Raw genomic sequence first — 15,353 nt, 5'->3', positions numbered from 1 at the left:
TAGAGACTCATAAGTTCCTATTGATCTGCAGATAGATGCAATATTGATAATAATTTAACCCCATGTGCATATATAGCATTTCAAATCTATGTTGTTTTCATTTTGCTGGCAGCTTTGAAAGGAAATATTAAAGGCAAACAATAAATGCATGATAATCATCATAAGAGATGTGTCCACTCAGCTTTTTGCATCTTTATTAATCTGAACATAGTTCTGAAAATCTTTTCGAAGCTCAGATCCTGATACTGACAAGTGAGATCACTGAAAATTTTGCTGTAGAATTCAGTTAGAGGAGGATCAGGTCATGTCAGAGCAAATACTCTGGCCTGGCCTGGCCTGGCCAAGTAGGGCTACACATGCATGAAAACACCTGTAACTTGTGCCTCTGGTGCTTCACTATGACATCCTATGGCCACTGGAAGATCAGACAGCAAAGCCCTCCCCTTTCCCACACTCCTGTCATTTAGAAAGTCCCATCGCTTCCTTTTCTGAGCTTCAGGAGCAGCATGCAACCTCTGCTCTAAAACCTTGCACAGTTTCCACAAATAATATAGGAGAGGTAAATCCATAGGTTGATCTAAATGCTTTAAATCTACAGTTTGAGGAACCCAAGTTTGTCCTCCGCAATGCCAGATTCTGTCCACTGAGCAAGCAGTATTATTGTATCCTTAGATAGATTAGGGAGAAAAACATTTCTTTCCACTACCATTTGCAATCCTTTTGGTCCAGTGTTACTGTCAGGAGAACAGAGACACTCTGCTTGAAACTGAGATAAGAAGGCAGCACAGCCCAGTCAGCTCCAGGAGGCACCAAACCATGGCTTTTGAGTCACCACCTTGACAAACGTAGACTAAAAAGGTGAGATCTAGAAAGTCGGTAATAATGCCAACCATTTACTCTAGAATGTCGATTGCTTTGTACATAAAACCAGCTTTTCAGGATCTATTATCAGAACTTTCCATATTTCAGCTTATTCAAAGGAGAACTATAGAATTCTTGATCGAGTTTTATGTTGTTTGAGTTCCATCTTGAAAGTCTTTGTGGTCATGTCAGGTGCTTGGGAATATTATGATTTTAAGTAAAGCAAAAATAATTGTAATTTTCTTTTTGAGACATTACAATTGGACATTTTTGCACTGAACATTTTACATATAAAAAATTGCATTTTGACTAATTAGTGCCAGTGGCACTGCAGCTCTTTTTTAAAAACCTGAACTGGTGCTACTAAATACTATTTGTGTGTATCATGCTTTCCAAAATGCCAAATAATCACAAGAATCCTTGATAACAGGATGGGGTTTGTGCATATTTCTAAGACCTTTTTCTAGGAGCACTTTTAAGTTAAGCTGTTAATTTTATTTTATTGATTTAGTGCATATGGCATTTTAGCTCAAATTCGTTTTCTTTCCTCCGTTGTTGACAATGGAAAATTTATACTGTGCCCTGATTTCATGCTATGTCCTCTGTAAAGCAAATAATCTTTCTTGTGACCTCTTTCTCTGTGTAAGTATATACATGCACATGTACAAATGAACTCTTTCAGTGGGACAGTATCATGTACAACACAATTTAGTGAGAATGCGAATAGTAGGAGTTAAATTGCAGGGTTCTTGATTCTGTGCAGGGTCAAAGGGCTTGACTCCTGTCTAAGTATCGGTAAGAAAATCCTGGAAAATATACATCAAACAACATGTCATTAGCCCGCTATAGCATAAAACAAATAGACATACTCGATGCAATATTGTCCAGTGTGCAATAGGACACTGTGTCTTAAGTTCACTAGGGCACAGTTGGTGACAAATCAAAATAAATAGGTAAGGTGTTCAACTTAGATTGCAGCTCATCTGGCAAATCAGCCTTTTGCTTCCAGAGGTCATCAGCGAGTTTCTAATTTGGGGTTCATGGCCAGGAGATTACGTAGCACTTTCAGATACTGTTATAGACAGCCTTCAGATAATCTGAGGTAATTAAATGATTCTTACTTAACATTAATATCAATAGCAAAGGAGTCGTCAAAACAGTGTGAAAGAGAATACGGAGGCAACTGAACACCTTCAAAACTAGAGTGACAATGATTTTTTCAGAGGTTGAGGTGCATTTCTGACTGCAGTGCACTGTGCAAGTTGGAAACTGGAAATTTGTTTCTAGGAAAACTAAGAAGTAAGGACTTAAATCTCACCTCGTAATGGCAGAAGTATGAAAAATATGTTTTTATGTCAGTCTGTGATAGTCCTGGTTATGATTGTATTTTGTGGAAATAAAACGAGGTACCTTGTATCTTATGCAATGCTCTGAAGGTGGCGACCGTAGCAAGTCAAGTCCGTGTTTGCCACACAAGATGAAGGGCAGATCAAATCACCATTGGCAGATGAAGTGCATGATGGAAGGTTCTGCAGCAGCTCTGCGATGGACAGACCAATAACAATTCAGTTCCAGCAATATTTAGCTTTAGCAAATGCTGTGCTGTCCATGAACAAACTTAATTAAAAAAAGCTGAGTCCAGCTTACACAGCACAGCACTGATAGTTTGAACAGTGAGAAGAAATCCTGTGCATATATAAACTGTGAACTCTTTTTTAAAGTTCATAGTTTTAATTAAAACAGTACTTATAAATAATACTCCACTGTGGAGCTGATACAGGTAATTGTGACAAATAATTTCCTACAATACCTTTGTTCTTTTTCTCTTTATAGGTCATGGGTTTTAGGAGTTTGCTTCTTCACAATTTTTTGACAAAATCTGATAGAGCAAATTTTAGCCTATGCCTTGTTTAAGAAGTGACTGCAAAGTGTTTCAGTGATGGCACCGTAATGGTGTGTGTCTGAGTCACATCTCTCTTCTGATTAGATGATCGCAGGCAAACTATTTCTACTGGCAGGAGTTCTTTTCTTGGGTCATTATAAAGCTCAGAGCTGCTTAATTTTACTTATGCAAATGACAATGAAATACTTCTGAAAATCATTGGGAATATGCTTTTCTTCAGAATAGCACTTATGAGTGTTTTCTGTGTTCTTGTGCAGTACCACTGTAGCTTTTCAGAAAGTGTCCTTGTTAACAGGCTTTTGACATGACTTGTTAATAACCAAGCTTATACAGAAAATGCATGCTGCAAGTTCAGTTTAGCTGTATTTATAATGTTTGATGGATTGGGCTTAATTATTGCTGTATAATAGCAGCATAATTATGCTGAGGCCAAATCTCCTGCAGTGCCGTGGAAAAAATCACGTTGCTAATAAATTGTCAACCATTATAGTGTAGAAGTCAGGTAAGGATGACTATGGAAGAAAGATAAATTATGACACATGCAGTCAGCACTCGGTCTAAAATGGCAAAGTGACTACTGCGTAGTAGATGTATCAAGATGAAAGAGATGTTAAATCCTGAGATGTTAAATCTTTATATATTGGAGCCTTTGAAAGGCCATCAAACAACACACAGATTCTTTGAAAGATATGCAAGACAAAATAAGCTTCTTTGAATACCCCGATGTCCTCTGCTCTTCAGTACCTTCTCTGTAAAACCTTCAATGTTTAGACATGGTCTTAGTTGAGGAGATAGCTAGTGCTTCTAACAGTGCCTGCCGCAAAAAAATTGAAAGGGGAAAGGGATAAAACCAGGCTCACTTGCCTGGAGGTGGCACAATATTTGAGGGACAGCATGTTAGCTAGGTCCTTTGGTCTGCCATCTCAGTGGAGGTAGGGGATGGAGATCCATGTAGCAGCAAAGACATGAGGGTTATTCATGTGTCAGAAACCATAGAAGCACCTGAGAATGATCACATAGGAATCAGGGCTTCTACCCCCCATAAAGCTGGTGGGATAAATAGCCCAACTGAAGTGAATGCGCACCAGGGCACACAGCATGGGCAACAAACAGGAGGAGCTGGAAGCCATTGTGCAGCAAGAAAACTATGATGCAGTTGCCATGACAGGAACAGGGTGGGATGACTCACACAACTTGGATGCTGCATGGATGGTTATAAATTCTTCAGAAGAAATAAGCAAGGAAAGAGAGGCAGGGGGGTAACCCTGCATGTTAGGGGTTGTTTCGATCATCTAGAGCTTAATGATGGTGACAATAGGGTTGAGTGTTTATGGGTAAGATCAGGGTAAGGCCAAAAAGGCAGATATCATGGTTGGAGTCTGTTATAGATCACCCAAACAGGATGAAGAGGCAGATGAGATATTCTATAAGCAGCTGGGTGAAGTCTCACAATTGCTAGCTCTTATTCTCATGGGGGACTTCAGCTTACCATATGTCTGCTGGAAATACAATACAGCAGAAAGGAAAAAGTCTAGAAAGTTCCTGGAGTGTGTGGAAGATACCTTTCTGACACAGCCAGGGAGTGAGCTAACTAAGGAAGTCACGCTGCTCGACCTCTTGTTTGTGAACAGAAAAGGGTTTGTGGGTGATGTGATGGCTGGAGTCTGTCTTGTACACAGTGATCACAAAATGGTAGAGTTTTCAATTCTCAGAGAAGTAAGGAGCAGGGTTAGCAGAACTGCTACCTTGGACTTCCAGAGGGCTGACTTTGGCCTGTTTAGGAGCCTGGTTGACAGGGTCTCTTGGGAGGCAGTCCTGAAGGGCAGAGATGTTCAGGAAGACTGAACATTCTTCAAGAAGGAAATGTTAAAGGCGTAAGAGCAGGCTGTCTCATGTGCTGAAGGACAAGCTGGCAGGGAAGAAGACTGGCCTGGCTGAACAAAGCTTTCGCTGGAACTCAGGAAAAAAAGGAGAGTTCATGACCTTTGGTAGATGGGGCAGGCAATTCAGGAGGACTACAAGGATGTTGTGAGGTTATACAGGGAGAAAATCAGAAGGGCCAAAGCCCGACTAGCAATTAATCTGGATACTGCCGTAAAAGAAAAAAAAATGTTTCTATAAATACATTAGCAACAAAAGGATGTCTAAGGAGAATCTCCATCCTTTACTGGATGCGGAATGAGGATGAGGAAAAAGGCTGAAGTACTTAATGCTGCCTTTGCCTCAGTGTTTAATAGTAAGAGCATTTGTTCTCCAGGTACGAGCCCCCTGAGCTGGAAGACATGGATAGGGGGCAGAATGAAGCCCCCAAAATCCAAGGGGAAATGCTTAGGCACCTGCTACCCTACTTAGACACACACAAGTCAATTGGGCCAGATGGGATCCACCCAAGGGTACTAAAGGAGCTGGCAGAGGTGCTCACCCAGCCACTTTGAATTATTTATCAGCAGTCCTGGCTAACCGGCAGTTAGCCAACGTGACACCCATCTACAAGAAGGGCCAGAAGGAGGATCCAGGGAACTACAGCTCTGTCAGCCTGACCTCGGTGCTGGGGAAGGTGATGGAGCAGATCATCTCGCGTGCCATCACACGGTACATACAGGACAACCAGGTGATCAGGCCCAGCCAGCCTGGGTTTATGGAAGGCAGGTCCTGCTTGATGAACCTGACCTCCTCCTGTGACAAGGTGACCAGCTTACTGGATGAATGAGAGACAGGGGATGTTGCCTGCCTAGACCTCAGTAAAGGCATTGACACCATCTCCCACAGCATTCTCCTGGAGAAACTGGCTGCTCATGGCTGGGATGGGTCTACTCTATGCTGGGTAAAAATTTGCTGGCTGGCTGAGGCCAAAGAGTGGTGGTGAGTGGAGTTACGTCCAGCTGGCAGCCCGACACAAGTGGTGTTCCCCAGGGCTCAGTACCGAGGCCAGACCTGTTCAGTATCTTTATCAACAATCTGGACGAGTGGATTGAGTGCACCCTCAGTGAGTTTGCAGACAAGACAAGTTGGGCAGGAGTGTTGATCTGCTGGAGGCCAGGAAGGCTCTGCAGAGGGATCTGGACAGGCTGGACTGATGGGCCAAGGCCAATTGTATGAGGCTCCACAAGGCTCAGTGCCGGGTCCTACACTTGGGTCACAACAACCCCAGGCAGTGCTACAGGCTTGGGGAAGGGTGGCTGGAAAGCTGCCCAGTGGAGAAGGACCCGGGGGTGCTGGTTGACAGCTGGCTGAACATGAGCCAGCAGAGTGCCCAGGTGGCCAAGAAGGCCAGCAGCACCCTGGCTTGTATCTGAAACATTGGGGCCAGCAGGACAAGGGCAGTGACTGTCCCCCTCTATGCAGCACAGGTGAGGGTGCACCTCGAATACTGTGTTCAGTTTTGTGCCCTTCAAGAGGGATGTTGCAGTGCTGGAGCATGTCCAGGGAAAGGCAATAAAGCTGGTGAAGGGTCTGGAGCACGGGTCTTGTGAGGAGCGGCTGAGGGAACTGGGGTTGTGTTGCCTGGAGAAAAGGAGGCTGGGGCTCCCCTTAGAGAGAGGCTCCCCTGCAGAGACCTTATTGTTCTTTGCAAGTACCTGTAAGGAGATTGTATCGGTGTTGGTGTTGGTTTCTTCTCCCAAGGTAAAAGTGATAGGACAAGAGGAAATGGCCTCCAGGGAGTTTTGGATGGATATTAGGAGAAATTTCTTCACCAACAGGGTTGTCAAGCGTTGGAACAGGCTGCCCAGGGGACTGGTTAGGTCACCATCCCTCGAGGTGTTTAAAAGATGTGTAGATGTGACACATAGGGATATAGTTTAGCAGTAGACTTGGCAGTGTTAGGTTCACAGTTGGACTTGATGATCTTAAACGTGTTTTCCAACCTAAACAATACTCTGAATCTGTGGAAGAGCCTTGAAAGGACTCTTCAGAAGGCGGCCAGCATCGCTTTTAACAGTTTCCTTCTACTGTATCTGTTGGATTATCAGTACTTAGTGTACTAATAAAATCCATGGAAATGTTAGGCTTTCTGTACAGTCTTGTAAGCCTTTTGGTGTGCTGCTCAACAAGAGTGAAACCAGCCAGGGATCAATAGTTAACTGACCATTGATTTAGCTGTCTGCACTGTTAAAAATGTGCCCACACAAAGGGAAACAAATAAGCCAGTAAAAAGTCAAAGGGAACCCTGGCAGCTGCACTTGATTCCCTCTGTTCACCTCGTGTTACTGCAATGATGGCTCAAAATATGTCATTAACAATTCTGAAAGGTTATATGGGTCTGGACCATTGCTATAGCAAGTGTTTCGTCTGGTTTGGTTGATTTGTTTGTTCCTTCTTTTTATAAAAGAAACCATAATGTGGAAAAAATCTTTGTAAGCAGGGCTACTGTCACTTAAATCAGTGTATCTTCATTGATTTGAAAGGCACCACATGAAGGTACAGAGGCAAGATCCCAGTCCCCAACCACTGCACAGAACCCCTCCCTCCTTCTCCCACTGAGAAGGAGGAAAAGGGTTTCCTGCCACTGCTTCTCTGTCACTGGGAGGTGGTGACTTTTTTCTAACTTTCACACCACCAGCCCGTATTCATCCTAACTGTGATAACTAGGTTAGGAGCATCCTGCCATGCTTGGGTAGGTCAGTGAAGAGAGAACCTCTCCAAATGTTACTTGCAGACATCTGATTTATAAATTTGGTAGCTTACTCTGTTTGAAAACTAGGCTTCTTTTACATATGTGCAAATATATGCGATATTAATGTGAAAAAGCAGCAGGAATAAATGGAGGAACAATAGAAAATAGGGAAAAATGTTTTAATTCAGATTTTTTGTGTGAATCCAATCAAATGCATTTCTAATCAGCTTTGAAATGAATGTCTCTTTCAGATGTCCTGGAAAGTTCTCATGATCTTCAGTACTAGAAAAGTAAATATTAAATAATAGAACAACAAGAAGAGATATTGAATGTGAATCTACTGAGAGAAAGTATTACATGCTTCCTCTAAATTTCATTTAAGCTCGGTGGCTTGTATGGAATCCAGTTTAGAAATAATCTAATAAACCAATGATGAGACTGGTGCTGCGTACAACTACAGTTTTCAAAATACTGAGCAAGCACTGGAAAATTTATGAAATGGCATTTAAATGTTTCCATATAAATGATCTGGTTTCATATAAATGGTTCCACATAAATGGATTTTTCCATAAAAAGCGTAACTATTTTTATGTTGAGGGGAGACAGAAGTTCAACGCAGATCTTTAAAGGAGAGAAGTTACATACATAGCCTGAAGATTGGGCAGTGGCCATTAGCAGAGATGAACTAGTATGGGGAAGATACTAATAGAGGGTGATTTGAACCTGGGTCTAGAATGTTCAGAAAGACAGGACCATGCTTCCAAAAGTGTACTGTAATGTTGACCTGTGTCAATGATAAGATGTTGAAGTCTCAATTTATTAAAGACAAAAAAAGTATATGATCTATTAATATAAATACTGATTATAACTTTAAACAGAAGAGTTCAGAATCTCATATCGATCCGCGTACAAAGTTTTATTCCCAGAATAAGTTTGGAAAATGAAAAAAGGAGTTGTTTGAACTAATAATCAGTGCTTAGCTTCCTAGAGCAAGCTGCTCTAAGGAGAAATAATTTAGGTTGAATAAAAAGAATTGGTACATAGGGTTCCCAGATGAACCAAATGCACTCAGTTTCCAGCCCTACTGAGATTACAAGAGGTTTGAGTTCCTTCTGGGGAAAAAATAATGTAGCCAACACCAGCCCACCCCTCCCTGCACATGTGTCCTTAAAGAATGCATTACTAAATGTACTATGTAAAGAGGCTCAGCCTCTTCTTGTACGAGCAGGAATTGTTCTTTCAGCTTTTCATGCATTGCTTCCAAAGATTATCTCAAGATGGGAGGGAAAATCCCATCTGAGCATTGTCCCTTCTTTTAAAAGTGGCTGGGAGGATCCAGCAAAGCAAATAGCAAACTCTGAGTTCCAGCATGCCCTCCACTGGGTTTTATCTGTTTCAAATGCTGTTGGTGTAGTGCGTTTCAAATCCTCTGCATTATAAACTTCTTTTTCCTCCTTGGCACAGGCCTTGGGAGCCGAGTGACTGGCCCAGTTCTTGCTAAAAGGCAGTGACAAAATTTCTGGCTGTTTCCCCAGGACAGTTGCTCCTGACTGCTGAACTCCAGAGCCTTGCAGCAGGACACCTGCTGCTGAATGCTGGAAATGCTCTGAGCTCATCAGATGCTTAGTTTTCACCTACTGTTAGTTTGCAGTATTCACAGTTTTAAAACTTCCTAGGTGTGGTTTTGACCAATTTGGATGTGTCTGTCAGAATGGCCCAACTACAACATATACATGTAGTTAATGCCTCTGGAGCCCACAGGTTATTTGGGCTCCAGTGGTGCTCAGACAGGCTGGGGTGGGAGCAAAGGGAGTTGCAGAAAGCCCTGCACTTGTCTGCAGGGGAGCTGCAATTGGCTTAATTCTTTTTTTTTTTTTCTTTTTTTTTCTGTTGGCCCATTCTGTGGCACTCCGTGTACCCACGCAGACAGGCCTACAGCAGGACCCCAGAATGAGCTCAGTCCTGGGTACGAGGCTGTGTCAGGATTTCAGAGGCTTGCGGCTGACGGGATGAGTTTGCCCCTATTTCTCCAGGGCTGCAGTGCAAGTGCAAGCTGTACTTGGAAAATGTGACCCTCCTTGGGCTGTCAAATGCGAGATCTTGGGTAAAACGAAGTTCAGCGAGGACAGCCAGGAGCAGGCTTTTGACAGTGCCTTGAGATTGTGCTTGCAAGTCTGCGTGCCTTGAGCATGATGCTTTTGCAGCTGGCACACACAGCAGGCTCCACAGCTGCCTTCCTGCTCCCTTCGAGAAGCGGCAACTTGGCCTGTTCTTGTACCCATTAATTAGCTGTGTTTGGCACGCGGGGTCTGGGAAGGGCAGAGGAGCCGTGCTGCCGCACTGCAGCGAGCCCTCCGCCAGTCCCGGCAGCCCCCTCCTCCCCTGCGCCCCCCGGGCGGCAGCCAACTGCAGCAGCTGGCCCTGGCCCCCCTGGGAGACCCTTCTTACAGGTGGGGGGCTAAACCTGAGAGGCCGCTGGGCTTTGGGAAGACTGTGTCGACAGATGTGTCGTTACCCTGCGGTGTGAGGCAAGCCTGGTGTCTCTGGTGTGGTCTGGAGGGGGAAAGTGAGACAGGGACTGCAAAGTCCAGGCAGTGGTGGAGACACCGTTTGGCTGGTGGTCCCACTGCAGTAGCTCTAAATCAGCAACTGTAGGACATCCAAGGCACAGTGCTGTTGGAGGTGTTTGTGGCTTTCTGCCACCCCACCCGTTCTGTTCCTGTCCAGGGTATTGGGGGCATAAGAGGAAAACGCAGTTCTGAAGTGACCATGAGTATCACACAAATGACTTTCAGCTCTCTCGCTGATGCCTGGTTGGTTATCAGGGTTTGGGAACGGACACAACAATAAATGGGATTTTAGCATCCCAAGGTGGGACATAGCATTTTTTAATGCCTTAGTGAAAAGCCACAGAAAGAATTAAATGAACTGGAGAGAGTCTGGGCCGCACTGTGTGGATCCAGCCACCACCATTGCCACCGGACCTGTGACCCTGGTTGTGATCACTGAAGGCAGAAACCTGAGTGTTGACTAGCTAGGATTCTGAAAGACTGGTAGTTCACGGGGTGCTTGGATTGAGGGTCTGGTTAGGCTCCTCTTGTCAACAGATAGGCGCATTTTGAACAGTAGGATGCCTGCCTTTCACACTGGAAAACTCAGCAGTTACACTGGGCTGGGGAAGCAAGTATGTCATGAAGGAGCTTGGGGAATCTGGGGTGAAAAGGCTCATGCAAAACGAGGAGCATGTGTCAGCACCTCCAGGCTGCAGAGGGCATGTCTGCACAACTGAAGAAAATGACGCGGAGCCCTGGTCCCAGAGGCGGGGAGCGGGGGCAAGCCTGAGAAGCAGGGGCGTGTGAGGGCGAGTGGCCATGGGGCCTGGCGGTGCGGTGGCAGGGCAGCCGGGCCCGCACCGCTCTGCACAGCCTGCCCAGCGCCAGGCTTCATCCCTGGGAAGGCATCTTGTCTTGTTTCAGTTCGCGGTGTGAGAAACAGCCTCTGTAGGGTGATATTTCTCTGTGAAGGAAAGGGGTATTTCTCTAAAATGTTGTGTTTGTATAGTAAGGAAAAATAACATGGAATTTTCTTCCTTTCTTAGAAAACACTGTTGCGTTGTGGAGTTAGTATGAGTGGCCTCATCTGTCTCTCTCTGCTTGCAGCTCTTGTTTATCATGTTGATAAAAGATAGGCTTGGTAAATCCTTGTGATAGAGTGAATACGGCCTGCTAGTCTTTCATTCATCTTCAGAGTGTAGCTAAAACTTCCATGGATATTTAAAACAACAGCATTTAATATCTAACACAGTTAAAAGGCTTGTGTGTTCCTACTCCAGAAGTGAGACACATTGGTGGTGGTTCTTACTTATTTTGTTTGCCCCAGCTTGAAAACTGCGTAGTCAAAAGAAAAGTGCTCATTTTAATATTTTGCTGGACTGAATTGCTTCAGTGAAAGCCAAGGTTGTTGTGCAGTTACTGATGCATAACTCTGCTTTTTTCATATTAGTCTGTCCTTTGGCTAGGGGGATCTCATCTGCATATTTTTTTCTAAATACTGACAAGTGATGTCAGTCCCTGAGCACTGACTGGTTGATTAATCAAAGTCCTTAACCAATCAATGAGTAGAGGTTTGCATAACAATGTGATTATTTCTGAAAAACCGTGCCTGTTAGAATCGCAAACCTTGTTACTTTTATTTGCTTCCCTAACACCTCTGCTTTAACTGCCTCCATTGCTCACATTTTCAGAGTACTTGGTAACAGTGACGATACTTCCTGTCTCCTATCTTTCTTTATTTTTTTCCTGTGGCCTGTATGTGCGCCAAAAAAAAAAAACCCAACCAAAAAAACAACCCCAAAAAAGTAAGAAGCAATAAAAATTAATGCACACAGAAAAGGGGAAAAATACGGAACAAAATAAAGGAGAAAGAAAATGTTTCTGCGTTTTGTTTGTTTGTATTTCCCAAAGCTAGAAGTGCTTTCCTCATACTCCTCTCTTTTCTTGCCTACCTTTCCTCCAGGATTGTTTGCATGATTTTCCTTGCATTGTCAATACTGTACCAGTTCTGGCCCCTCACTAATATCTTTCAGTTATTGGAGAGGAACTAGCTTTTGAATCTGTGTGAATGTAAATAGACATTAGAGAAAGGAAGATGACTGCAGGGAAAGATGACTGGAAAGGGAAGGAATGTTTTTCTAGATTTAGGGTTTGTAACTTCAGTTCAATTTGCAGTAAGTTCACCGTTCATGTGTGTGTGGTTTTCCTCTCCCCTCCCCCTTACTATAAGGCGTGGTAATAACTGGGTATATTTTTATGGACGGCAACTTGCAAACATGGCCTGCTTTGGTCTTCTATTTCTTTTCTGTAAAATAGTGGGGAATTCAACCTGCATGGTAATGTGTTGTTTCATGGTGTGATGAGTCTGGAGATGCAAAGCTAGAATGCAACGGGCATTAAGCAGTAGTCCAAAGTCAAGTGTTCACAGCTCTTAAGTCAGAATCCAAACTATGCAGTAAAGCAGCATTACACACCTCCTGATTTTGGATCCTTTGGGGTATCCTTTTGCAGCTTTTCTTCGCATCCAAAGGGCTGAATTTTCCCTTGAGCCTGGGGTAAGGGAAGCTGAAGACTTTCTTTGGCTTCTGGTTCTGGTATTTAGGTATGCTAGACTTTGCTTCGTCATTCTTCTCCCTGCGAAGATGGTGTGTGTGAATCACAGCTTGGAACGATTTCTGCTTCCGTTTTTGAGGCCTTGAACGTGCAAGGCAGTGACGGAGCAGACATCTTGGTTCTGTCTAGCCTTCATACATCTTCTAGAATAGGGCGCGTGAGTCTTTGTGTTTGACAAGATACATCTGCACTACTTTTAATGGAGTGTAATTTGAAACTAGCTGAGTTAAGCCAGGGCAGATGGCTGAAGGACTGTGTGTAATTTCTTCAGGGTAAAGTTGTGCTGCTGCTGCAAGATTGTTAATCTGGTTTTAGGACACCTCATAGCAAATGACAGTAATACTGCTGTCAGCTCAGTGTAGAACAAGTACAAATTAATTCTGCCCATTAAAATATGTAATGAAAAAATCCGAAAATCTGTCTCAGAAGACTTTGCAAGGTAAGGTACTGTCTGGCTTACTGCACAGCATAAAGATTGTATCTTATATTTTTGGTTATTAACCGTTAGCTAAAATGATGTAGTTATTCCTGATCCCAATCAGGTTTGTACTGACAGGTGATCAGATAATTATGTCAAGCTCCTATCAATGAAAATGGAGCCAGAGCCTTAAAAATTTGCAAGGGCTTGACTAAATTGATTTAATGTAATTAGGGCTTGGTTCCCTGTATACAGTGTTTTTATTTACAGCTTTAATACACTTATTTTACATGCAGCATCTATGCCTCTGATATTTCTTTGCAGTAGTTTGGCAGGCAAGAATCAAAGTTGGAATGCTTGCCAAAATGGAAAGTGTAGCCTTAAATTCTGAAATAGAATGTGAAAGCTGTCTTCACATTTGTTTTCTCAATTATTCATACTACAGGCTTTATTTTATAAGATATTTTAATTCAGTCTGAGAATTAACATGTGACCTATCTCACCAAGACCTTAAATTGAACTACAGAACTCCCCCCCAGCCCAGTTAGGTCTTTTTGCACATTATCAATTAAGATGTTCCTGATGGAGGGGGAAAAAAAAAAAAGATACTATGGAAAGTGTTCTGTGTGTGCTTTCAACCAACCTTGTTCGTGATGAACAGGTTGAATGGAAAGTCTGCAGGCTGGAAAGCACATCTGCTTAAAACATGTGTTGAGTTTTCTTTATGTATGTTAACAGTGAGCACATTTGTGGAAATCATGTTTTCTTCACAATCTGTTTGCTAAATTAGGACACAAACCCGAGAATGCTTGTGCATGAGAGTAATTTTTTAGAAATGAGTAGTGTCACTGAGTTCAATAAGAGCAGTCACGCACAGAATTAAGCACATGCATGAGAGTTTGCAGAAATTTGGCAAATACGTTGTCGTCATGAACAGATTGCCCAGCTTTGCTTCTAATGGAGCTATAATTTCTTGGCTTGGTCCTATTTTGAGTAGTCTTTGTTGTATGAGGCATAAGCTGTTCCATTGTCCTAAACCTAACTGAGGATATTTCTCTTATTTTGTCATAGCAACAAGAGCAAGATCCCACAAATCTATACATCTCAAATTTACCCGTTTCCATGGATGAGCAGGAACTGGAGAATATGCTGAAACCCTTTGGACATGTCATTTCCACCAGAATACTAAGAGATGCTAATGGAGTCAGCAGAGGAGTCGGCTTTGCCAGGTGAAACTTTTGCTCTTTTTTGATTCATGCAGAATTTTTGGCTTTGGTCCTTTGCAAATGCTGTCTATTCTGTAACTCTGAAGCCTCATAGCTGTGGAAAATGCAGAACAGCACCTTTATTAGATTGTGTGTCTGTTCTTTCTACCAAGCTGAAGAATACCAGTGCAGAAGGATGTTCATTTCATTGCTCTAAAACATAGTTTGTTGTCTGTATGTCTCTGTAAATAAAAATTGCTAGGAATAGTGAGCTATCCATGCAGCATCAAGCTTGGATAATAATAAATATCCTACAGCCAAAAGCACACAGTTGCTGAAGAAACTGTTTAAATGTTTTGCAAAGATTTTGCAACAGGAAAAAGTAAATTTAGCAGTTGGACGAGCAAAGGGGAGGAACTGTAACAGAAGAAATGTGGCTTCCTTGAAAGCTGCAGGGGACTCAAGCCTGTGAAAAGAGCTAAAGAAAAAAATATTTGCATATAACAAGTCCTGTTGGAGTGGTCAGACATTATAGACGGAATGGGCAACATATTATTACCATGTACTTCATTGTCAGTACAGATAGACAAATCTCCATGTTTACTCTCAGGGAATATTTACATAGATTCTCTTCAGCTTGAACCATTCTTAAACCAAATAGTTATCTTTTGAGAAGGCAAGGAAGAGAGAGCTATCTATATATAGAAAGGTATTGAAAAAGAAAATAAGAGAAATTTGCAATTGTGCTGTAAATCAGTCTTCTGCTTCAAAAGAAAAGGGAAAAAAAGCTCAAATCATTGTTTCTACAGAATATTCATTGCATTGTGCTTTGTAGAGGAGGCAAAATGACTTAATCATCTTGCAAATTTCTTTGAAATACACCATATCTTGGTATGTCATGGCACTTCTGTTAGTGTCATAACACCACTGAGTGAAATGGGGTACTGTATGATAAAAAGGTAGCTTGCAAGATAAGTGACATAGTGTTACCTCTGTCCTTTATTTGAAAGATCATCGTGTGTGAAGAATGTTAAGATAATATTGTCTGAATTCAAATGTAAAAAGGCAAAACATTTATGCTGAAAGATGACACACTGTTCTTTATGCATTCTTGCAGATAATAGCATAAATTTTTTTCTAGCTCACTAAATATAGATAAGTATAACTCATGGATAAACTTACTTTT

The 15,353-nt window shown here is 42.6% G+C and overlaps 1 protein-coding gene across 9 annotated transcripts in view; it reads left to right on the top strand.

Moving 5' to 3' along the window:
- The window catches only part of RBMS3 (RNA binding motif single stranded interacting protein 3), a 718,180-nt gene that overhangs the window by 549,640 nt on the left and 153,187 nt on the right, over positions 1-15,353 (top strand). For all 9 annotated transcript variants that reach the window (XM_037383217.1, XM_037383218.1, XM_037383216.1 and 6 more), the window contains one exon: positions 14,034-14,191. In XM_037383217.1, coding sequence (XP_037239114.1) covers positions 14,034-14,191 — 158 coding nt within the window. The remainder of the gene's footprint in view (positions 1-14,033; positions 14,192-15,353) is intronic.

This window comes from Falco rusticolus, chromosome 4, assembly GCF_015220075.1.
Source record: "Falco rusticolus isolate bFalRus1 chromosome 4, bFalRus1.pri, whole genome shotgun sequence".
Classification (NCBI taxonomy): domain Eukaryota; kingdom Metazoa; phylum Chordata; class Aves; order Falconiformes; family Falconidae; genus Falco; species Falco rusticolus.
Note: the sequence above shows the minus strand (reverse complement) of the source record. Positions and strands in the feature narration are given on the sequence as shown.